This window comes from Musa acuminata, chromosome BXJ1-9, assembly GCF_036884655.1.
Source record: "Musa acuminata AAA Group cultivar baxijiao chromosome BXJ1-9, Cavendish_Baxijiao_AAA, whole genome shotgun sequence".
Classification (NCBI taxonomy): Eukaryota; Viridiplantae; Streptophyta; class Magnoliopsida; order Zingiberales; family Musaceae; genus Musa; species Musa acuminata.
The window spans coordinates 16396777-16423563 of NC_088335.1; the positions used below are offsets into that span (position 1 = coordinate 16396777).

A 26787-nucleotide genomic window follows, 5' to 3' on the forward strand; every position below is an offset into this window, starting at 1 on the left:
GTGTGTAAATATATTCATCGAATTATCCAACTTTATTTAGTTTTAAGAAAATATAAATATGTAAAAATGAATCTTTCTACAAAGGCTTTCGATAAAAGCATCAATATTTTTATTTCTCAATACAATCTTATATAATAAGGGTCATGTCAAACAATTTATTTTTAATTTATTTTTTAATATTTATCTTAAAAATATATTTTTTTAAGCTTTTCATTGGATCATCACTATCAATAGATTTGTAATGATCTATTTTTTTGATAAATTTATTTATTTTTTTAAAATATATAATTTAAGTAATTTATGAAATAAAAATTTTAATTTAAGATTAAATGATTTTAAAATTTTATACTTAGTACAAGAAGTATAAGATATTAATATACAATTATCATATTTATATTTTAATACATCATATTTATTAATAAGTGATGTATGATTTTTTAGTAAATTATTTTTTAATATTTATTAAGTTTATCATATAAATCATGAAATATGATTAAAAAAATCTTAGAAGAGTTAAATATCTATAATTATTTATTTATTTTTATTAATTTATTTTTACACTTTTCATGCACTATATTCATCCTCGCTTTAAATGTATGTGTTTTTTTGGATGATAATTTCTTCTTCAATTGTAAATATTATGGCTCTTTATATTCATAGCATATTCTACTTTTTTTTTAATATTACTCTTAGTTTTTTCTTCTATTCTTATTAGATTTGTCTTATATTTTTTTATATTTTTTTTAAAAAAATTATAAAAATAATTTATTTTTATTATCATTTGAGTTTTCACTTAAAGTAATTTTCTTTGGATTTAAGAGTAATATATTTTATTTTCTTTGAGATTCATCTTTAGCTTTGCATATCATTTAATATATCATTAAAGATCCTATAAATTCTTAAGTATAAAAATTGTTCAAATATTTAGCTTCTTGGATCATTATTAAATTTAGATTCTAGGTTTCAAGAAGAGACCTTAAAATCCTACTCACTAATTTAATATTAATATAATTTTTATCAAGAGTTTTTAATTCATAAATAATATCTATAAAATAGATATACATATTACTAATGAATTTACTTGATTTCATTTTAATACCTTATAACTACAAACAAGAAGATTAATTTTAGATTTATTTTATAATCATCGATGATTTTTCTCTTAACATAAATTAATTACTATAAATAGTATATTAATTTATTATTAATTTTTATGTTTGTATATTATAGTGAAGGAAATAATTAAATTTAGTTTTTTTAATTATATAGATAAATTAAGAATTTTATTAATTAATTAAATTATTAATTGATTTAGTTTCTAGTGAGTGATTTGATTTTTAAGAAGTAAACAGTTTACATTTTATTTTTGTGTGCGAAATATAAGAAATAAATATTATATTTCTTTTTAATGTATGAAAGTAAAATAAAAAAATAAAAAATTAAATTATTACTTACCTTTTCGGGAGATATCATCTTCTTATATATAAAGAGGGCTACTCATCCTTTATTCCTCATCGAGTCTAATAATAAAAGGATTGAGAAGAGGACATCTCTAATAGATGATATCGAGGAAAGGATAATCGAGGAGAGGTAGGATCCTTCTTTTTTCTAATTAACTTTGATTTATATTTTAAAATCTTAATATTGAGATTGTTATAGTTTTATGATGCATAACGATGTTTTAATTTCAAAATTTTATGATTAGTAAATAATAATAATTGATTTGTGATATTAGAATAATTATTTGATTTATATTGATCTCTTAAGGTTGAGTAAATTTTAATATTAATTTAATTATTAAAATTCTTATTCTTGATTAACATAATAGTTCTAATTTATTTAATTAGATATATCTATGTTTCAAAAATTATGTATGAATTTCTATAATGTAATTAGTTTTAAATTTAAGATCATCAATTTATTTTTTTAATTAATAGATTTGAGTTAGTCTTTACTAATTTTAAATATTGAAATCTAATTTGATAAGAAGAGTCTAATTGGGGTCTAACTTCAGTTAGGTTGATCTGATTGAATCTTGAATTTTGATGATGAAATCAATTGATGAGTTTACAATCTAATGTATTGTTTAAGAAAAGTGATATAGGAGTAACTTCGATTATGAAAATATAAAACAATTAAAGAATTAGAAATTGAGCTGGAGTTAGAGATTGGGTATCGGGCCGAATGAATTGGACATTGCGCTAAGATCGAACGTTGCATAAGTCAATATGCCGATTGATTGGGTGATATGCCTAAGGTTCGAATGATGCATCGAAAGTTTGCCGGGAGCTCAGATGAACAAATGACAAGCTCGGTCTCCCAAGTGTTTTGGGCGGTGATACCGTCGGCAGTTAATGCTGTCAAGCGGTGGTACTATCCCTGTCAAGTGGTGGTACCGCTAGAGATCGATCTCTGAGCTTTGTCAGGCAGTCCTACCACCCAAACTGAACGGTAGTACCGCCCAATGTCAATCTGCAAGCGATAGTACCGCCCAATAATGGTGGTGGTACCGCCAGTATGTTGAAATCTGGGGAAGTGACACTTTTTTGCTCCAATTCAAAAGTTATTGGGGCCTATAAATACCCCACCATTTTCTGCATGAAAGGGCATGAAAATATTAACATAATCTTGAATTCTCGTAGTTTTAAAGTGTTGTAAAAGTGAGAAGAGTCCTCCCCTCCCTCTCTTAACTTTGTAACCATCCAAGAAAGAGGAGTGAAGCTTATAAGGGTTATCTCCTAAACCCGGTAAAAGGTGAAAGAGCTGTAAAAGGTGGTTGGTCTTCGTCTATTTAAGGAAGATCATTAGTGGACGTCGGTGACCTCGATGAAGGTGGAATCCGAAGTGGATGTAGGTCACAACGATCGAACCACTTGAAATTCTGGTTTGCATTTCTATTATCGTTATTTACTTAATTTGCAATTGTTTCACTTTCTCCTTACATGCCTTTCACTACTTTACGAGCTAACACACCTTTAAGTCATTTTCCGATATTACCTTTCAACGAACGAAAAAGCTTAAAAAATTAACGATTTTTCCGCTGCACTCCATCTTAGTGCCACTCTTAATCCTAATAATTAGTATCAGAATGAGGTCACTCTCATTTGGTTTGAAACCCAAGAGAGATGACATTTGTCGGCAACCAAGAGGGTCACTCAATTACACGTCCGCCCATTTTTAATGAAATAGATTACACCTATTGGAATACTAGAATGAGGATTTTTCTAATTTCTATGGATTTTGAATTGTGGAACATTGTAGAAAATGGCTTTCAAAAGTCTTCTCTTCCAATGAATGATTGGAATGAGTTGGAGAAGAAGATTTTCGTCTTAAATGCCAAGACTATGAATGCCTTGTTTTGTACTTTGGATAAAAACGAGTTCAATCGAGTGTTTATTTGTGAAATGACTTTTAATATTTGGTACACACTCGAAGTTACTCACGAAGGCATTAGTAGAGCAAAGGAGTCGAAAATTAATCTTTTAGTCCATACTTATGAGTTGTTTCGGATGAAATCGAGTGAGACCATTGGAGCCATATACACCTGATTTATGGATGTCGTCAATGGTCTAAAAGGACTTGGTAAAAGTTTTTCTAATTTCGAACTTGTTAATAAAATCTTGAGATCCCTTCCAAAAAGTTGGGATCCTAAAGTAATTGCTATTCAAGAAGTAAAGGATTTAAATAACTTCCTCTCGAAGAACTTATCGGGTTACTAATGACTTAAGAGATGACTTGTAATGCTCATGACGAGCTTGAGAATAACCTTCCAAAGAACAAGAAGGATATGACACTAAGAACTCAAGAAGATCACTTGAAAGAAAATTCAAGTGATAAGGATTATGATGATGACTTGGCACTCTTGACAAGAAAGTTCCAAAAATTCATAAAAAGGAATGAATTTAAAAATAACGTTAAAAATAAATTTGAACCCAAGAAAGAACAAGTCATATGCTACAAATGTAAAAAGCCGGGATATTCCAAAAGTGAATGTCCCCAAGCAAAGAAGAAACAACCAAAGAAGAAGAAGACTCTTAAAGCAACTTGGGATGACTCAAGTGCATCCGAAGAAGAGGAGCCAACCAACACAGAGCAAGTTGCTCACTACGCGCTAATGGCTATAAGAGATAAGGTAAGTAATTCATTAGATTCAAATTTATCTTTTGATAAATTACTAAGTGATTTTGATTTTGATAAATTTATTCAATGAATGTAAATTAGTTAGTAAAAAATATAAATTATTAAAAAAGGAGCATGCTTCTCTTGTTAGTGATTTTGATAGACTAAAAATTGAGCATGATGATAGTTTAGCTCCTTGCACAAAATGCGATGAATTAGAAACGCTTAGAAAAGAAAACTTGCTACTTAAAGAAACCTTAGAAAAGTTTAAGATTGGTAATAAGTCCTTGAACATGATCCTTGCCAATAAGAGTCATTTTTATAGAAAAGGCAGAATTGGATTTGTGAGTAGCTCTCACCAAAATCCAACCATCTTTATTAAAGGCCCTACATTACATGTTTCACCCCGAAACAAATATAATTTTTATTGCAAATTTGGATATGTTGTGTACAAATGTTCATTTAAGAAATATAGTCCACATAAATTGATTTGGGTTCCTAAAGGAACTTCAAATGACTTAATACAATATGATAAATTGTGTAGATCGATTTTTGAGGTACCCAAGGTCAAATGAGTACCTAAAAATCATCCTTTTTTAAAGAAATGTTTACCATTATAAGCTAGGAGCAAGAGATGGTATCTTGATAGTGGATGCTTAAGGCATATGACCGGAGATCCATCTCAATTCTCTAAGCTCACTAGCTTAAACGAAAGATATATCACCTTCGGAGACAACAACAAGGGTAAAATCATTGACAAAGGAAACATAGGTAACAAATCTAACTTCTTTATTGAAGATGTGTTGTTGGTTGATAGTTTAAAGCATAACCTTTTGAATATTAGTCAATTGTGTGATAAAGGATACATCATTAGATTTGAATCCAATGCTTGCATTATTGAAAAATCACACAAAAACACATTCATGATTGCTCTAAAATAAAATAATGTATATACTATCGACATTGATGATTTTTATAATGAAATATGTTTTTCAGTTTTGAATGACGATGCTTGATTATGACATAGGAGATTAGGTCATGCTAGTATGAAACTAATCTCTCAAATCTCATCTAAAGAACTTGTAAGAGGAATTCCTCACATTAAGTTCATTAAAGATAATGTGTGTGATGCATATCAACTAGGAAAACAAATAAAAGATAGTTTCAAACCAAAGAATCAAATAAGCACCTTTAGACTATTGCAGTTGATCCATATGGATTTGTTTAGATCAATTGCAACATCAAGCCTAGGAGGTAGCAAATACGCCTTTTTCATCATGGACGTTTATAGTAGATACATTTAGACTTACTTCTTGGCACACAAAAGTGATTGTTTTAGGTATTTTCTAAGTTTTGTAAACTTGTTCAAAATAAAAAGGGTTTTATGATTTTATCAATTCGAAGTGATCACAGTCGTGAATTTCAAAACCATGATTTCCAAGATTTTTGTGAATCTAATGGATACAACAACAATTTTTCTACTCCGAGAAATCCTCAACAAAATGGAATAGTAGAAAGCAAAAATAGAAACTTACAAGAAATGACAAAAGCCATATTAAATGAATATAGCCTACCCAAATATTTTTGGGTTGAAGCCGTAAATACGACATGCTATGTCATGAATAGGGTTCTAGTAAGACCATTACTTTTCAAAACTCCTTATAAGTCATGGAACAACAAAAAACCCAATGTTTCATATTTTAAAGTTTTTGGGTATAAATGTTTTATCTTGAATGAAAAAGATGCCTTAAGAAAGTTTGATGCAAAATCCGATAAAGGGATTTTTCTTAGCTATTCTTCTATTTCTAAGGTCTTTCGTATCTTTAACAAAAGAACTTTGGTTATATAAGAATCTATTTATGTTGTTTTTAATGAAGTTTCTGGAGTTAAGAAAAATGATTTTCATGATGATCTTAATCTTGATGCTTTGAATTTAAATGAAATTCTTTCTTCATCTAGCAACTTGGATGCATCTTCCTCTGAACCATAATTACCCAAGGAATGGAAGTATGTAGATGCTCATCTTAAGGAGCTAATCATATGAGACACAACAAAAGGGGTTCAAACTCATTTTTCTCTAAAGAATTTTTGTGCCATACCGCATTTCTTTCTCAAATTGAGCCTAAATGCATTGACGAGGTCTTGAAAGATAATTTATGGGTTATCACAATGCAAGAAGAGTTGAATCAATTTGAGAAAAATGAGGTATGTAAGCTTATTCTGAGGCTAAACGACCATTTAGTTATTGGTACTAAATGGATCTTTAGAAACAAGAAAGATGAATTTGGTCTCGTGGTTAGAAACAAGGTTAGATTAGTGACCAAGGGTTTCAACCAAGAAGAAGGTATCGATTATGAAAAAACCTTCACTCTTGTGGTATGATTAGAAGCCATAAGGATGCTCCTTGCCTATGCTAGTAGTAATAATTTTAAGTTATTTCAAATAGATGTTAAAAGTACTTTTCTTAATGGTTTTATTTCCGAAGAAGTATATATTGAACAACCTTCCGGATTTGAGAATGATAATTTTCCTAATCATGTGTTTAAATTGACTAAAGCTCTCTATGGATTGAAACAAGCCCCAAGGGCTTGGTATGAGAGACTTAGCTCCTTTCTTATTCAAAATATTTCTCTAAAGGCAAGATCGATACCACATTATTTATTAAAAATTTTAAAAATAATTTTCTTATTATTCAAATATATGTTGATGATATTATCTTTGGTTCTACAAATGAATCTTTATGCGAATCATTTGACAAGAGTACGAGCCTATAGTTTGAAATAAACCTAATGGGGGAACTACATTCTTTTTAGGCTTGCAAATCAAACAACTTAATGATGGTATTTTTATTAGTCAAACAAAATATGTATTAGACTTGCTAAAACGATTTAATATGGATAGTCCAAAGGCTATCAATACTCCTATGAGTGTAATATCCCCCATTTTTGAAAATTTAGTAAAAGGTTTGTTTGTAAAAATAAAGATTATTTAATAATTATTTTATATTAAATAATATTATATTAAAATTTTATGGCTAGGGACCTAAGAGTAAATATTAAAAGTTTGATATAATTTAAGAAAGATTCAGATTTAAGTTAAAAAAAAAAATAGTGGACATGTGTCACTAGCTAACCTAAGGTTGGTGCCACTTATCTTTGCTCTAAAGATGACACCTAGCTCCTTTCATACATGCATGACACCTTGTAACTTTTGCATTAGCCAAAACCCAAATAATTAGATGAAAGGTTAAAGAAACAAACCTGAAGAGTTGCAGCCAACGTGAGTTTGAGAAGAGAAGGGAAGAAGAAGAAGAGCTTGAGGTTTTTTATCAATTTTCCCACATTTGGGATTCAAATAATTTTAAGGCAAGTGTTCTAACCCCATCCCACAATAACCTTAATCTCTGTTTCTATTTTTATTTTGCAAAATTTGAAAGATTTCAACTGAGAACCAGACCTTCTTTCGTTTTGATACAAAGCCATGAATCTGTAATTTTTCGGTAATCTAACCTCTATGCAATATTTCGGTCATAACATTTTGTAATAATCTCTGATTTAGACAAAACCTATTCCATTTGAAAGTAGACAAAAAAATATTCATTTTGATACTAAGATCAAATGATTTAGAGTTTAAATACCCACTAAGACTTCTATTTAAATTAACCATACAGATTCTGCAAAACAGGGACTGAAATTTCTGACCTCTTGTTGCTTAATTGCTTATAACTTTCTGCTGTGAACTCAGATTTATACAAAGTATGATTTATTCGAAGCTAGACTCAAAATACTTTCTGTATATACTTGATCTGAAATTTTTGGAGTACAATTACTAATTGAAACATCTGCTTTCATCGACCATATGGATTCAGTAAAATAGAACTAATATTTTCAGACCTTTTGCTATGAAATTATCTCTAACTCCCTATTGTAAATTCCAATTCTTGTAAAACTGGATTTTCCTAAAAGTAGATTGACAAAGCTTTCTAATGACACCTATTTTATAAAAATTGGAGCATAATTGGTTATCCAAATAGTTCATACAATGTTCCTATCAAATTTTGCCAAAATCGAGCTTTGGTCGATTTCGGCTTTTCTTGTTTCTTCTCTTTGGAAATTGATTTCGGCAAAAACTCTTACTTCAGTTAAGCTTTACATTATTACCTTAAATTTCTGTAAACTTTTATCCTTTATTTATTTGTACATCTGCAGCTATCATCTTAAGTTCATGTTTGTATCGTAATGATTTGGCACATGCATCCCATTGTTCCGTATTTGCTTTCGATATGTGCCTCTTCCAGTTTCATTTCTTTAGACATTGAATTCATCTAACTTTCTTATTTCAATTGAGCTATATGTGATTTCTTGAAATCCTTGTATGCTCTTGCTTTTGTTTCCTTTCAAATCTGAATACATTTGTGAAAGATTATGTTTGTATCGTATTGACTCGAAAGGCATATGTACATTTCGTTGTTCCGCATGTGCTTCCGATATATGCTAATTTCATTATTCATACTATTCCTTTGTACTCTGGTGTTTGTGGGATAAATGTGAACCTTTTCCAGAAATGGTAAAGGGAGTTATGCTTAGAGCCCGCGATGCTCTGCCGGCCCCCTATGAATTCACTCAGACATGGGTGGATGGAGCTCCCAAACATGGGAGACTTATGTTTGGTGGTCATTCAGAAATGGATGGACCATATTATGTTATGATCTCACTTCACCTTCTATTTGTTTGATATGAAATTCAGAGCCGACCTAGCACTTGGGCAGGGTGAGAGAGCTCGAGTAGGAAAGGGCTACCTGTGGATGGAGTCGAGAACTCATCACGGCGTGGAGCCACCACTAAGTTAAACCTCACATGCACTATGCTAGGATACGACGTTTGAGCTTCTATTTCATATTTGTTCTTTGATATGTTTTGAAATGCTTCTTATGCTTCCGAAATATTTTCATATGCCATTGATATGTTCTGAAGCATTTCATTCACCATTGATATGTTCCGAACTGTTTCATATGCCATTGATATCCAAAATGCTCCTTACGTCTTTGTTATGCCTTGAAATTATCATATGTCATCGATATACTCCTTATGCCAATGATATGCTCCAATTACCTTTCCTCGATTGTATGAACAAAACGTGCTTCGAACGATACGACATTGTAATTCTGCATTCAAACAAAACATGCTACTGTTTCATCTTGTATCTCTGCTTTGTATTTTGATACCTTATTTGTTTGAAACCTGTCCTCTTTGCTATGGATATGTTAGTCATTTGCTGAGCTTTATATGCTCACCCCGTTGATATATAAATTTTTCAGGATAGCTTATCACTCGTAAAAATATATAGTTTGGGTTGAGGCAGTGGGAAGCTAGAAGATTTTGGGGTAAATCTTTCGTACTTGATATGTTGATGTTGTATAAGTTCCTTTTCTGTATATTAATGACAAATCTAGATTGATGTATCTGTAAATATTTGAAAAGTACCTCTCATGTTATGATTTTGGGAATGTTAAGTTAAAATTATGTAATGAATGATATAAACATGTGGTACATGTTGGTTTTGTAATTGTATAGATTCTCACAACTATGGATTTATGATGTGGTTATGGTTTAGTTAAGTTGCCTTTGGATTTTAAGAATCATCTAATGACATGATGTATGATTATAAATTGCACAAGTTTTGTGAATTGTGGATTGTAGAGGTGAATGACTTGAATGTTTTTCTTAGTGACCTTAAATGTGTGATTGGATCCTGAATTGTTTGTTGAATTATAATATTATCAATCTTGAGTTAGGTTCACACCTCCTGAATGAAAATTATATTCAGGAGGGGGGACGTGACAATGAGTACCTCTACTAAGTTAGACATTGATGAAGGTGGAGAAAGCTTTGATCAAAAAGCTTATAGGGGTATGATAAATAGTTTACTATACCTCACCACAACTAGACCATACATCATGTTTAGCGTAGGACTTTGTGCTAGGTTTCAATCTAACCCCAAACAATCTCATTTAAAAGCTGTCAAAATGATTTTTAGATACCTAAAAGGAACTCCTAAACTAGGATTATGGTATCCAAAATCTAAAAATTTTGAATTGCTTGGTTATACCGATGCTGATTTTGCTCCAAATAGATAGAAAAAGCACATCCGGACATGTCAATTTTTAGGATATGCACTTGTCTCTTTGTCTTCCAAGAAATAAAACTCGATTGTATTATCTATAACCGAAGCTGAGTATATTGTAGCAAGTGCATGCTGTGCTCAAGTTATATAGATGAAAAACACTTTAGAAGATTATGGAATTCTCCTAAAAAATATACCTATAAAGTGTGATAACATAAGTACAATATGTTTAACGAAAAATCTTATTCAGCACTCTAGAACTAAACATATTGACATTAGGTATCACTTTATATGAGATCATATTAATAATCATGATGTAATCTTAGAATTTATTGACACGAAACATCAATTGGTTGATATTTTTACAAAACCCTTGATTGAGGAATAATTTGATTTTATAAGAAGAGAATTAGGTATGCTAAATATCTCAGATACATTAGTTTCTCTTTAAAATTTTCTCTGGATTTTCTTATTAAATTCTATTTTACAAGATCATTCACTTGAATCATGGACTTACGATATGTGTAATGAGCCATATGAATTTTTTTATACACGAATTTTATATGATGTTTGTGTACGAATTGTATCCTCTTATGGTGTGAATTTTCTCCTCTTACAAAAGTAGAACTTATGAAGTTTGTGTGCACCACATAAAAATCTTGCAAGATAGAACCACACAATGTAAGCATTACTCAGATTTGCACCACACCACAATGGAAGCAGTGCTCACTGCCTGTAGGCAGTGACACCGCTCAACTGGCGGTAGCACCGCTAGTGGTCGCGGGTTGTAGGCGATAGCACCGCCCGTAACCTGCCCTATATAAAGAACAAGCTAGGGCCGATGATAGAACCGATCCCAACTCATTCTATACCTTTCCAAAGTGCTCTAAACCTCTTGAACCTCTTGCTCTCCTTCTAGCAACTCAAAAGAATCCTCATTTTTCTACTAAATCAAGGATCAATTTCAAACATCCTTTTGGTGATCAAAAGGAGGAAAAACTACTAAGGTATTTCCTAAACCAAATTGATTTTCCCTTTGCATTACTTATTCTTGTCTCTTATTTGTCTTTATAATTGTAGTCTCTATAATTTCTAGAAGATCCTCAAGGGATAAAGGGAAGAGGAGATTAGATGAAACCTATGACTCCCTACTTTTCGATTCTCATCAACATGCCCTCAAATTTTCAACCATAGAATTTAGAAATATTCATAAGGGTAAATATGTTGATTTAGAGAAATTAAGTGATTTGGAATCTACTCAATGGTTTGCTAACCTAGATATCCTCTAAATCTTTCAAATATGTGAACCTATATATCCTAGACTTGTTAGATTATTCTATAATAATTTGCATGTGGATGAACATGATATGGTCTCCACTTATCTCTTAGAACATCATATGCCCATTACGGATAACGTAATTTGCAACCTTATGGGAATTACGGAGAAAGATAGAGGTTGTTATTTTAGATGACAATGAGATGAAGCATCAGTTGAGACCACTTATTCTAAAGCCTTAAGAACCATCTTCCGTAATCCTAACTTGTCTATTCTTCCAAAAAACTATGAACATTTACTACCTTTCAATACCAAACTACTTCATCATCACATCTTGATAAACATAATAATTCCAAAATAATATTGATATGACAAAAAATGGCAGACCCAGCACAACCGGACGAGACAGAAGCAGGTAACGGTTGAAGCTCGCCCATACCCTGCGATCTCCCGGTCTCCCACGCAGCCCCAGTGGCAATGTCAGACGCCACCAAAGGTACAGTCCTGCCCTGCAGACAGCTACGTCGGGTAACATCAAACCTCCTCTATAAATACCCCGAAGCCCTGAACAAAAAGGGAGGAGGAACTCACTCAGACACAAAACACTCAGAGGCTCTTCTTCTGCCTCATCCACTATCCCCTCCACATCTTTCTCTAACTTGATCGTCGGAGGGGTCGGGCCGAGCTCTCGGCCCGACCTGTGTGCAGGTGCGAGACGGTGTCGCCTCTTCCCGAAGTTGTGGCGGAGCTGCCTCCCGACCCGAACCGTCGACCCGAACCGCCGACCCGAGCTGCCGAACCGACCTCCCGACCCGAACCACCGAGCTCGGCCGCCGGGAGACCCCGAGGGACACCCCCACGGAGATCACCGCCTTTCGGACCCGAACCGAGCCGCGACGGCCCCGAGGCCACGGCTAAAAAAGTTACTTACCGTAACAGAATGGCGCTAGAAGGAGGGCCCGGAATGACGGTACATTAGTCTTCTCCTTGGTTGCTCCACTGCAGTCGACCTGCACTAGCAGCAGCGACCTCTGCGGCTGGTCTCGGCTCCTCGACCCCCCGGCCCCACGCGCGTGACCAGCCCGAGCGCGTCGGCCAATCAGCCCGCATCGGCCCCACGCGCGCGACCAGCCCGAGCGCGTCGGCCAATCCGCCCGCATCGGCCCCACGCGCGCTGCCAGCCCGCGCGTCTCGGCTTCTCAGCCCCCACGGGCGCGGCCAATCCGACTGCGCGCGACCAGCCCCACGCGCGCGGCTCGGCCCCGCGCGCCTCGCCTGCCTCGGCCCCACGCGTGCGGCCAATCCGCCCGCGCGCGACCAGCCCCACACGCGCGGCTCAGCCTCGCGCGCCTCGCCTGCGTCGGCCCCACGCACGTGGCCAGCCCGCGCGTCCCGGCTCCTCGGCCCCCACGCGCGCGGCTCGGCCCCCGCGCGCCTCCGCCCGCGTCGGCCCCTCGGTCCCACGCGTGCGGCTCGCTGGTTGCCGGTCTCCGCCAGGGGACACAGCCACTCGATCAAGGGCCAGACGCTCTCGCCGGACGGCATCGTGGTCCAGATGAGTCACGGCCGGATCGCGCCTCGCTCGGAGCCGACGTGCTCGCCGTCCACGGGCGAGTACTATGTCGACGCCTCGGGGGGTGATCTCCAGGTCGATGTGTTGAACTGGACGCTAGCCAACGACGGCCTCGCGCCCAAGTCGTGGACCGACTACCTCTACTTGTCGGTCGGCAGCACTCTCTCCAACGCCGGCGTAAGCGGGCAAGCCTTTCACCACGGACCTCAGATCAGCAATGTCCACGAGCTCGATATGGTCACAGGCAAGGGCGAGCTGATAACATGCTCAGAAGAGCAGAACTCAGAGCTGTTCCATGGAGTTCTCGGTGGTCAGGGACAGTTTGGGATCATCATCAGAGCCCGGATTGCACTGGAGACAGCTCCTCATGGGGTGAGATGGATCCGAGTACTGTACTCCGACTTCGCGGCCTTCACCAGAGACCAGGAGCTCCTCGTCTCGCTCCACAGCGCCCACCGGAGCGAAAGGTTCGACTACATCGAAGGCTTCGTCATCATTGATGAAGGCCTCATCAACAACTGGAGGTCGTCCTTCTTCTCCCCCAAGAACCCTGTTAAGGTAAGCTCTGTTCACTCCAACACGCTGCTGCCTCGCTGCCTCGGCTCCTCGGCCTCACGCGCAGCCAGCAAGCAGCCTCGCTGCCTCGGCCCCAGACGCGGCCACCCCGCGTCAGCTCTTCGGCTAACGGCACAACATGCTACCTCGGCCCCATGCGCGGCCAGCCCGCGTCAGCTGCTCGGCTGACGGTGCAGCCCGCTGCCTTGACCCTTCGGCCCCATGTGCAGCCAACACGCTGCACGCTGCCTCGGCTCCTCGGCCTCATGCGCAGCCAACACGCTGCACGCTGCACGCTGCCTCGGCCACTCGGCCTCATGCGCAGCCAGCAAGCAGCCTCGCTGCCTCGGCCACTCGGCCTCATGCGCAGCCAGCACACTGCCTTGCTGCCTCGCTGCCTCGGCCACTCGGCCTCATGCGCAGCAAGTAGCACGCTACCTTGCTGCCTCGGCCACTCGGCCTCGTGCGCAGCCAGCAAGCAGCCTCGGCCACTCGGCCTTATGCGCAGCCAGCACACTGCCTTGCTGCCTCGCTGCCTTGGCCACTCGGCCTCATGCGCAGCAAATAGCACGCTGCCTTGCTGCCTCGGCCACTCGGCCTCATGCGCAGCCAACACGCTGCACGCTGCCTGGGCCACTCGGCCTCATGCGCAGCAAGCAGCGCACTGCCTCGCCTCCTCGGCCTCATGCGCAGCCAATACGCTGCCTCGGCCACTCGGCCTCATGCGCAGCCAACACGCTGCACGCTGCCTCGGCCACTCGGCCTCATGCGCAGCAAGCAGCACGCTGCCTCGGCTCCTCGGCCTCATGCGCAGCCAACACGCTGCACGCTGCCTCGGCCACTCGGCCTCATGCGCAGCCAACACGCTGCACGCTGCCTCGGCTCCTCGGCCTCATGCGCAGCCAACACGCTGCACGCTGCCTCGGCTACTCGGCCTCACGCGCAGCAAGCAGCGCGCTGCCTCGGCCACTCGGCCTCATGCGCAGCCAGCACACTGCCTTGCTCGCTGCCTCGGCCACTCGGCCTCATGCGCAGCAAGTAACACGCTGCCTCGGCCACTCGGCCTCATACGCAGCAAGCTGCCTCGCTGCCTCGGTCACTCGGCCTCATGCGCAGCCAGCAAGCAGCCTCGCTGCCTCGGCCACTCGGCCTCATGCGCAGCCAGCACACTGCCTTGCTGCCTCGCTGCCTCGGCCACTCGGCCTCATGCACAGCAAGTAGCACGCTGCCTTGCTGCCTCGGCCACTCGGCCTCATGCGCAGCCAGCAAGCAGCCTCGCTGCCTCGGCCACTCGGCCTCATGCGCAGCCAGCACACTGCCTTGCTGCCTCGCTGCCTCGGCCACTCGGCCTCATGCGCAGCAAGTAGCACGCTACCTTGCTGCCTCGGCCACTCGGCCTCGTGCGCAGCCAGCAAGCAGCCTCGGCCACTCGGCCTTATGCGCAGCCAGCACACTGCCTTGCTGCCTCGCTGCCTTGGCCACTCGGCCTCATGCGCAGCAAATAGCACGCTGCCTTGCTGCCTCGCTGCCTTGGCCACTCGGCCTCATGCGCAGCAAGTAGCACGCTGCCTAGCAGCCTCGCTGCCTCGGCTCCTCGGCCTCATGCGCAGCAAGCAGCACGCTGCCTCGGCCCCTCGGCCCCGTGTGCAGCCAGCACGCTGCCTCGGCCACTCTGCCTCATGCGCAGCAAGCAGCCCACTACCTCGGTCGCAGCCTGCTTGCACCGAGCACCTCGGCAACTCTCTGCCGAAATTCCACCTTAGGGCGGCCTGCCCGCCTGAGCGGTGTCCCTCGGTCGCAGCCTGCCTGCACCGAGCACCTCGGCCAATCACTGCCGAGATCTACCTCGGCGCGGCCTGTCCGCCTCTATCGTGTACCTCGGCTGCATGGTGCCCGAGTCCACGTCCTCGCGTCCTGCCCGCCTGCGTCGTGCTACTCGGCCGCATGGCCCTTGCGACCACGCCTGCGCGGTCTGCCCGCCAGCGTCGTGCTCCTCGGTCGCGTAATGCCCGAGACCACACCTGCGCCGCCAGTCGCCTGCGTCGTGCTCCTTGGCTCCATGTTCCCGAGACAGACCAGTGTCGCCAGTACGCCCGCGTCGTGCCCCTCGGCTTCATAAACCCCGAGACACGTCTGCGCGGCCAGCCTGCCCGCGCCGAGCTCCACGGCCCTATCCACCTGGTTCACGCCCCTCGACCGCGGCTTGCCTGCGCTGAACCCCTCAGCTCCATGCTTGCCAAGCCCACCACCACGGTCGCAGCCTGCCTGCACCGAGCACCTTGGCAACTCTCTGCCGAAATCCCACCTCAGCGCGACCTGCCCGCCTGAGCGGTGTACCTCGGTCGCAGCCTGCCTGCACCGAGCACCTCGGCAACTCTCTGCCGAAATCCCACCTCAGCGCGGCCTGCCCGCCTGAGCGGTGTCCCTCGGTCGCAGCCTGCCTGCACCGAGCACCTCGGCCAATCTCTGTCGAGACCCACCTCGGCGCGGCCCGACCGCCTGTCGTGTTCCTCGGCCGCGTGGTGCCCGAGGCCACGTCCTCGCATCCTGCCCGCCTGATCATGCTACTTGGTCGCATGGCCCTTACGACCACGCCTGCGCGGTCTGCCCGCCTGCGTCGTGCTCCTCGGTCGCGTAATGCCCGAGACCACACCTGCGCCGCCAGCCGCCTACGTCGTGCTCCTTGGCTCCATGTTCCCGAGACAGACCAGTGCCGCCAGTACGCCCGCGTCGTGCCCCTCGGCTCCATAAACCCCGAGACACGTCTGCACGGCCAGCCTGCCCGCGCCGAACTCCTCGGCCATATCCACTACCTTGCCCACCTGGGTTACATCCCTCGGCCGCAGCCTGCCTGCGCCGAGTGCCTCGGCTCCATGCTTGCCGAGGCCACCACCTCGGTCGCGTAATGCCCGAGGCCGCCACCTCGGTCGCATAATGCCCGAGGCCTCCTCGGTCGCTTAATGCTTGAGGACACCCTCTTTAGCTCCGTACCATCCCGAGACCACACCTGCGCGGTCACCCCGCCTGCGTTGTGCTCCTCGGCCCTCGGCTCTACGCCATCCCGAGACCACACCTGCGCGGTCACCCCGCCTGCGTTGTGCTCCTCGGCCCTTGGCTCTACGCCATCCCGAGACCACACCTACGCGGTCACCCCGCCTGCGTTGTGCTCCTCGGCCCTCGGCTCTACGCCATCCCGAGGCCACACCAGCGCGGCCAACCCACCTGCGTCGTGTTCCTCGGCTCTTCGGCTCTACGCCATCCCGAGACCACACCTGCGCGGTCACCCCGCCTGCGTTGTGCTCCTCGGCCCTCGGCTCTACGCCATCCCGAGACCACACCTGCGCGGTCACCCCGCCTGCGTTGTGCTCCTCGGCCCTCGGCTCTACGCCATCCCGAGACCACACCAGCGCGGCCAACCCGCCTGCGTCGTGCTCCTCGGCTCTTCGGCTTCACGCCACCCGAGACCACGCCTGCGCGGTCAACCCGCCTGCGTCGTGCTCCACGGCTCTTCGGCTTTACGCCACCCGAGAACACACCTGCGCGGTCACCCCGCCTGCGTTGTGCTCCTCGGCCCTCGGCTCTACGCCATCCCGAGACCACACCTGCGCGGCCAACCCGCCTGCGTTGTGCTCCTCGGCCCTCGGCTCTACGCCATCCCGAGACCACACCTGCGCGGTCACCCCGCCTGCGTTGTGCTCCTCGGCCCTCGGCTCTACGCCTCCCGAGATCACACCTGCGCGGTCACCCCGCCTGCGTTGTGCTCCTCGGCCCTCGGCTCTACGCCTCTCGAGATCACACCTGCGCGGTCACCCCGCCGGCGTTGTGCTCCTCGACCCTCGGCTCTACGCCTCTCGAGATCACACCTGCGCGGTCACCCCGTCGGCGTTGTGCTCCTCGACCCTCGGCTCTACGCCTCTCGAGATCACACCTGCGCGGTCACCCCGCCGGCGTTGTGCTCCTCGACCCTCGGCTCTACGCCTCCCGAGACCACACCTGCGCGGCCAAACCGCCTGCGTTGTGCTCCTCGGCCCTCGGCTCTACGTCATCCTGAGACCACACCTGCGCGGTCACCCCGCCTGCGTTGTGCTCCTCGGCCCTCGGCTCTACGACTCCCGAGATCACACCTGCGCGGTCACCCCGCCTGCGTTGTGCTCCTCGGCCCTCGGCTCTACGCCTCTCGAGACCACACCTGCGCGGTCACCCCGCCTGCGTTGTGCTCCTTGGCCCTCGGCTCTACGCCATCCCAAGACCACGCTTGCGCGGCCAGCCCGCCTACGTCGTGCTCCTCGGCTTTACGCCACCCGAGACCACACCTGTGCGGCTCACCCGCTTGCGTTGTGCTCCTCGACCCTCGGCTCTACGCCATCCCGGGACCACACCTGCGCGGTCACCCCGCCTACGCTGTGCTTCTCGGCCCTCATCGGCTCCATCAGCCCCAAGTCCAACCTTGCTCGGCTTCCTGACTGAGTTGCGCACCTCGGCCCCATGTTGCACGAGACACGTTCGCGCGGCTAGCCCGCCTACGTCATACGCCTCGGATATGCATGACCAGCCCACCTGAAGTAAAAAGCCATGCATCGGACCCCTTGCATGCAAGAACCGATGCATACCTCCTTTCGGGGGGGGCATATGATATGACAAAAAATGGCAGACCCAGCACAGCCGGACGAGACAGAAGCAGGTAACGGTTGAAGCTCGCCCATACCCTGCGATCTCCCGGTCTCCCACGCAGCCCCAGTGGCAATGTCAGACGCCACCAAAGGTACAGTCCTGCCCTGCAGACAGCTACGTCGGGTAACATCAAACCTCCTCTATAAATACCCCGAAGCCCTGAACAAAAAGGGAGGAGGAACTCACTCAGACACAAAACACTCAGAGGCTCTTCTTCTGCCTCATCCACTATCCCCTCCACATCTTTCTCTAACTTGATCGTCGGAGGGGTCGGGCCGAGCTCCCGGCCCGACCTGTGTGCAGGTGCGAGACGGTGTCGCCTCTTCCCGAAGCTGCGGCGGAGCTGCCTCCCGACCCGAACCGCCGACCCGACCTGCCGAACCGACCTCCCGACCCGAACCACCGAGCTCGGCCGCCGGGAGACCCCGAGGGACGCCCCCACGGAGATCACCGCCTTCCGGACCCGAACCGAGCCGCGACGGCCCCGAGGCCACGGCTAAAAAAGTTACTTACCGTAACAAATATCATCATGATAAAATTAACTAAATTGAAATAGGAACAATGTATTGGATTATGAAAGGATATGAAAATTATTTTGGCTACCTAATACAACAAAACATGATTGAACTATCGAAAAATGATATGATGCTTTCATATGGTGGCATGATCACAAGACTAATCTATGCTTATGACTTAGTTATCTCACCTGACGAAGAAGTTATGAAACTAGATAGATTTAATGTCATAAATAGAAACCTACTACGAATATTAAGGTATATATTTAGAAATGGGATATGGACTAGATTGCCTAGAAGGACTGATCCCCTCCCACCTGATCCAGAACCTGAAACACCAATATTTAGGGAAAATTAATCTTCTCCTACTGGTCCCTTTGAGGTAACACCTCTAGCATAGCAAGCACCTCCCTCATCTACCGACGATATAGGGACTCGAATAGATTCATTTGAACAACGTTAAGATCAAATTTTAACTGTGGAATAATAGAAAACCCAACATTTTATATTATAAACTTTTGTTGTTGTAAATGTTTAATTTAAATGAAAAGGATGCCTTAGAAAAATTTGATACAAAATCTGATAAAGATATTTTTATTAGATATTCCTCTATTTCTAAAGCTTATCGAGTTTTCAATAAAAGAATTTTAGTTCTTGAGGAATCTATCCATATTATTTTTAATGAGTTTCCAAATTTAAGAAAAATAATTTTGATAATGATTTTAAATTTGATATATTGAATTTGAATGAGAATTCTCCTCTCCAAAACAACTTGGATACATCTACTTCTAAAGAATCCTTACCTAAGGAATAGAAGTATGTAGATCCATATCCTAAGTAGCTAATCATTGGAGATATATTAAAAGATATTTAAACTTATTCTTCATTAATTTTTTTTATGCAAATGTTACTTTTTTGTCTCAAATTGAGCCTAAATACATTAACGATACACTTAAAGATGACTCATGAATTTTTGTAATACATGAAGAATTAAATCAATTTAAAAGAAATAAGGTTTGGACGTTTATTCCTAAACCTAGTGATCATTTTATGATTGGTACTAAATGGATCTTTAGGAATAAGTAAGATGAACAAGGTATCATGGGTCAAAATAAAGCTAGATTAGTGTCTAAAGATTTTAACTAAGAAGAAGGTATGAATTATGAAGAAACATTTACTCCTATGACAAGACTTAAATCTATAAGGATACTTCTTGCCTACGTATGTTTTTAAATTTTAAGTTATTTCAAATGAATGTCAAAAGTATATTTCTTAATAGTTTTATTTTCAAAGAAGTTTATGTTGAGAAACCACCCAGATTTAAAAATATTTTTTTTCTAAATCATGTTTATAAGTTATCTTAGGCTCTTTATAGGTTAAAGCAAGTTGTTAGGGCTTGGTACGAGAGGCTTAGTCTTTTTTTATTCAAAATAATTTTTGAAAGACAAGGTCAATATTATATTATTTATTAAATATTTTAAAAATAATTTTTTAATTATTCAGATTTATGTTGATGATATTATTTTTGGTTCTACAAATGAATCTTTATATGAATTATTTGCTAAAAGTATAAGACAAGAATTTAAAATGAGTTTAATGGGTAAATTGACATTTTTCTTATGATTGCAAATTAAGCAACTAATTGATGGAACCTTTATTAGTAAAACTAAGTATACTTTAGATATACTAAAATGGTTTCACTTGGATAGTGCTAAGGTCATTAATACACTGATATACATTTCTACTAAATTAGATATGGACAATGAAGGAGAATGCTTTGATAAAAAAACTTATAGAGATATGATAAGTAGCTTATTATATCTTATTGCGACTAGACCCAATATAATATTTAGTGTTAGGCTTTATGTAAGATTTTAATCCAATCCTAAACAATCTCATTATAAAGTAGTTGAAAAAATTTTTGATACTTAAAAGGAACTCCTAAACTAGGATTATGGTATCCAAAATCTAAAAATTTTAATTTAATTATATATATTGATGTTGACTTTGCAGGATACATAATAGATAAAAAAAGTATCTCTAGAACATGTCAGTTTCTAGGTCATATACTTATTTCTTGGTCTTCGAAGAAAAAAAATTATATTACATTATCTACAATCAAGGCTAAATATGTAGTGGCAGGTGCATGTTATGCATAAATAATTTGGATGAAGAATAGCTTAGAAGATTATGAACTTCACTTGAAAAATATCCCTATAAAATATATAATACTAGTATAATTTATTTAACAAAGAACCCTATTCAATACTCTAGGACTAAACACATTGATATTAGATATCATTTTATTAGGGATCATGTTAATTATCATAATATATCTTTAGATTTTACTAACATAAAATATCAATTAGCATGTATTTTTACTAAACCATTGAACGAGAAACAATTCAATTTTATCAGAAGAGAATTAGGTATGTTGAATCCTTCGAATGCATGAATTCTTCTCATATCATTTTTTTTTTTTTAAGAGGAGGCTCATTCAAATGGATCATTATCCTAATTTCTCATTGTTTATGTATTCATGACTTGTATATCCCATCATCAAATTGATCTCTCATGAGCTTATTTTTTATATTAAAATCCTTATGTGATATCAAAATAACTTTATAATTGACAAATTGATGTAAATAAAGAGTGTTGGGAACCTAGGGCGATATCACATGCGCAGTGGAAGAACAAAAAATAAAAATCTTAGATTTCTACATAAAATAGTTTTTTGTCGTCGTACGAAGAATGGTACGTAAAAACCCGTAAAACCAAAAAACTATGCTTGTTAAGGGATATGTGTGTTATCTACAAAGATCGTATATCCTTGAAAACCTATAGATCTATGTGAGAGGATGAAGGAGGTCAATTGTCCTCCTCTCTAGTGGTGATCCACACGGTAGGGGCTACAAAGACACTCCTCAAATCGCTGCACAAACCTCCTCTTTATGCGCACCACGGGATCAAGAAGGGGCCGAACCTTCTTGTTCTCCACATGCTCCAAACAGGAGCTTCTAGCTAAGGAGGAGAGAGGGAGAGGCAAATAGGAGGTGGCAGCTAAAATGAGTCTAGCTTATAACCCTTTAGTTCCCTCCTATTTATAGAGGTCCCTAAAAACTTACCATAATGGATCTTGCCCTATTGGGTACTGGATCTCCATCTAACTATCCAAGCCTCTTAGATTAGTAGATCTCTACTCATTAATCTCTCATTAGATCTTATTGGATCTCATCCATAGGATCCAATTATATAGGGGCTTATTGGATATCCAATAAGATAAGGGTTTCGACGGATGTCTCATATCTGAACCTCTACTCATCGTAACACCTATCATATATGTGTGATCCTCTAGGCCCAATATCGAGCTAGGCATAAATCATACTTATTAGAATTCCTTCTGGCTTAGTAAATTATTATTTTCATAATAATTCACTCGACTCATTAACTATATACATACTGTGCCACTACGTCGTAGTCCCCAAATGATATATGGGAATCCAATCTATTGAATTTGTCTGTCCTCAGTTTCTATATATCTATAGTTCCTCATCCATCTAATATCCCAAAGACCATATTCCGGGCATGATGCTGTCAGGCCTATACGGTTTTTACTCGAGTCTCGTTCTAATCGGATTCTCTTAGAGAACTTTTTCTTTCTTAATCCGAATAATTTTGGCAAGGGATTTATTTGAGTAAGAATACATAAGATATTCCTCTCATGACACCGAGAGTAGATGATCCTCTATAGATACTCAATAACCCTCGTAAGGTTGTTTACCACTCCCATTATCGGTTGTGTTAGATCTAAAACTTTCAAGCCTATAAGTCCAGTATCAAAGAGTGGAGTACCACTTCTAAGCCTATAAGCTGATACAATGCGGTACCACTATCATTATTGGGCAATACCATTGCCTGCAGACTAACACTAGGTGGTACCATCACCTAGTCTGGGTGGTATGATCGCCTAACAAATCTCAAAGACTAGGCTTTGGTAGTACCACTGCTTGGCAGCATTAACTACCAGTAGTACCATCGCCTAGTCTAGGTGGTGCCACCACTTGACATAGCTCCAAGTGGCTGAATGGGCCATCCAACCAGCCCAATTCAACCCTATTAAAGGCCGAGTTGGCCACTAATTGAGTTAATATGATTTTTTCCAAAAATAATTCAAATTAAAGTCCTAATTACGATAGTTAAGGTTAAAATCATTACTCTACTTATAATCTAAGTTATCCTGCACATTAATGGTTCAATCGAACTCTTGGTGAACTTCCGAGGAACTCTCGGCAATCTTCCTACGAGCTTTCGACGAACTCCCGATGAACCTTTGATGAACTTTCGACGAACTCCTAGCGAACCTCCAACGAGCTTTCGGTGAACTCCCAACGAACTTTCGACGAGCTTTCGACAAACCTCTAATGAGCTTTCATTGCATCGTCTGATCCTTCGGTGTATCCCCCGATTCACTCGACCCGATGCCCGATCATTGACTCTGGCCCAACTTCGATTCTTCTTTAATCGTTTTACCTTTCTCACGATCATAGTTAGTCTTGCATTACTTATCTCAACATATGGATTAGATCATTAATTCACTAATTGATTTGATCATCAACATCCGATATTCAACAATCTCTCCTTTTTTAATGATGACACAGAGTTAACCTTAACTCTTCCTATCTATATACCAAATTGAGATAAGGTAAACTTAAATTCAAAATGAATCATAACCTTTGAATTCACATTTAAGTGAAACAATTTCGATCATAGTGATCAAAATCAAATTTTCATACATTGTGCATCATCGTATTTTCAAGTCATCAAAGCATAGCATGCATAATTTCATCACTTCATGCATGATAATAAATCATCATCACTTTAGGCATGACCTATATGATACTAAAGCATTCATCATTTCATGCATGATAGTAAAATTAACATCATTTTGGCATGATATTCATGGTACTAAAGCATTCATATTTTCAATCATTTTGGGCATAACATATATGATACTAAAGCACCATTTATCACTCCATGCATGATACCAAATTTAACATAACATACATAATACTAAAGTATTGTTTAACCATTTATCACTTCATGTATGATACCACATTCAACTTTATTTTGGCATAATAAAACATTCATCATTTCTCCCCCTTTGTCATCAACAAAAAGGAGAATCATTCAATAATTTATGCAAGTATTTTAAACTATTCAAGTAAGTTTCACAACAATTTATCAAAGCTAGAAAATTTGTAAAATGAGAAGTTAAGCAAAAACTTTTCATGATAACTACTTATGCTTCTTGAAATGGGCAAGCTAGCATTTTTGCTTTAGATGTGCAACCACCTTTTGGTTCTTCTTGAGATATGCAAGTTTTTTTCTTCCTTTTGTCATAAATAATAATAATAATAATAATAATAATAATAAGAAAAAGAAGAAGAATAAGGGAGGAATTCATTCATCACAAGAAAAATCAAGAACCAAATCCATGAAAGGATTTGAACCAAATCAAATCTAAAAAAAAATTTCATTGAATCAAGCTTCTATTTTTGCAAAGAGAAATGATTCATCATAAAAGATCAAAATGTGCATACTAAAACTTCATGAATCAAATCCCTTTTCTTGTAAATAGAAGGAAGAAGGATTCATAGGAAATTATTATTGCATAAAAGATCTACCAAAAATCCATGAATAAAACTTTAAGAAGGTGATAGGAAATGATCTCATTAAAGAGAAAACTCAATTTTCAAAAGTCGAGGAGTCCAAAAAATATATAAGGGAATTCATGCATTCGGAAGATTTAACATGCCTAATTCTCTTTTAATAAAATCAAATTATTTCTTATTTAATAATTTTATAAAAATATATGCTAATTAATATTTAATATTAATAAATTCTAAAGATATATTATGATTATTAATATGATCTCTAATAAAATGATGCCTAATATCAATATATTTAGTCCTAGAGTGTTAGAAAGAGATTTTTTGTTAAACATACTACACTAGTGTTATCATATTTTATAGGTATATTTTATAAGTAAATTTCATAATCTTATAATGTATTTTTCATCCATATAACTTGTGCACAACATGTACCTACTACTATATACTCAACTTCGATTGTAGATAATGTAACCGAGTTTTGTTTCTTGGAAGACCAAGAGACAAGTGCATGACCTAAGAGTTGACATGTTCCGGATGTACTTTTTCTATCTATTTGATAACTAGCAAAATCAACATTGACATAAGCAAGTAACATAAAGTTTTTAGATTTTGGATACCATAATTCTAGATTATGAGTTCCTTTTAGATATTTAAAAAAATTTTAATAGCTTTTAAGTGAGATTGCTTAGAATTAGATTGAAATCTAGCACATAGTCCAATACTAAACATAATATCAGGTCTAGTTGCTGTGAGGTATAATAAACTACATATCATACTCTATAAGTCTTTTGATCAAAATATTCTTCATTAATGTCCATATCTAATTTTATATAAATGCTCATTGGTATATTAATAACTTTAGCACTTTCCATATTAAATCACTTCAAGAGATCTAAAGCATACTTAGTTTAACTAATAAAATTTTTATCACTTAATTATTCAATTTACAATCATAAGAAAAAAGCTAATTCACCCATTAAGCTTATTTCAAACTTTTGACTTATACTTTTGATAAACGATTCACACAAAGATTCATTTAAAGAATAAAAAATGATATCATCAATATAAATTTGGACAATGAGAAAATTATTATTAAAATATTTAATATACAATGTAGTATCGACCTTGTTTTTCATAAAATTATTTTGAATAAAAAAAGAACTAAGCATCTCATACCAAGCCCTAGAGGCTTATTTTAATCTATAGAGAGCCATAAACAACTTAAACACATGATTCAGAAAAATTATAAATCAAATCCATGTGATTGTTCAACATAAACTTCTTTGGAAATAAAGCCATTAAGAAAGACACTTTTAACATCCATTTGAAATAACTTAAAATTATTATAACTAACATAGGCAAAAAGAATCCTTATAACTTCAAGTCTAGCCATAAGAGTAAAGGTTTCTTCATAATCAATACATTCTTCTTAGTTAAAACCTTTGGCTACTAGTTTAGTCTTATTTCTAACTATGATACTAAGTTCATTTTGTTTGTTTTTAAAGCCCATTTAGTACTAATTGTCAAATGGTCACTAGGTTTAGGAACAAGCTTCTACACCTCATTTCTCTAAAATTGATTTAATTCTTCATACATTGCAAAGACCTATGAATCTATCTTTTAGGCTTTCGTTAATGCATTTTGTTTCAATTTGAGATAAAAAGGTCACATGTACACAAAAATTTTTAAGAGAAGAATGAGTTTGAACACATTTTGATATATCTCCAATGATTAGCTCCTTAGGATGAGCATCTACATACTTTCAATCCTTAGGTAATGATTCTTTAGAAGAAGATGCATCCAAGTTACTTAGGGAGGAGATTTTTCATTCAAATTTAAACCATCAAAATCAAAATCATCATCAAAATTATTTTTCTTAAATTCGGGAAGCTTATTAAAAACAACATGAATTGATTCCTCTATAACCAAAGTTCTTTTATTAAAAATACGAAAGGCTTTAGAAGTAAAGGAATAACTAAAAAAAATACTTTCATCAGATTTAGCATCAAATTTTCCTAAGACATCTTTTTCATTTAAAACAAAACATTTATACCTGAAGACTTTAAAATATGAAATAATGAGTTTTTTGTTATTCCATAATTCATAGGGTGTTTTGGAAAGTAATAGTCTTACGAGAACCTTGTTCATGACATAGTATATCGTATTAACAGCTTCCGTCCAAAAATATTTGGGTAGGCTATGATCATTTAACATGGTTCTTGCCATTTCTTGTAAGCTCCTATTTTTTTTTTCAACTACTTTATTTTTTTATAGATTTTTTAG

At 40.0% G+C, this 26787-nt stretch overlaps 1 protein-coding gene across 1 annotated transcript; it reads left to right on the forward strand.

The window, feature by feature from the left end:
* The first annotated feature begins 13073 nt into the window (after positions 1–13073).
* Positions 13074–13835, forward strand: LOC135594088 (cytokinin dehydrogenase 5-like). Its single transcript, XM_065084509.1, has one exon. It carries the CDS (start codon positions 13074–13076, stop codon positions 13833–13835), a length of 762 nt encoding a protein of 253 aa, XP_064940581.1.
* Positions 13836–26787: the final 12952 nt, after the last annotated feature.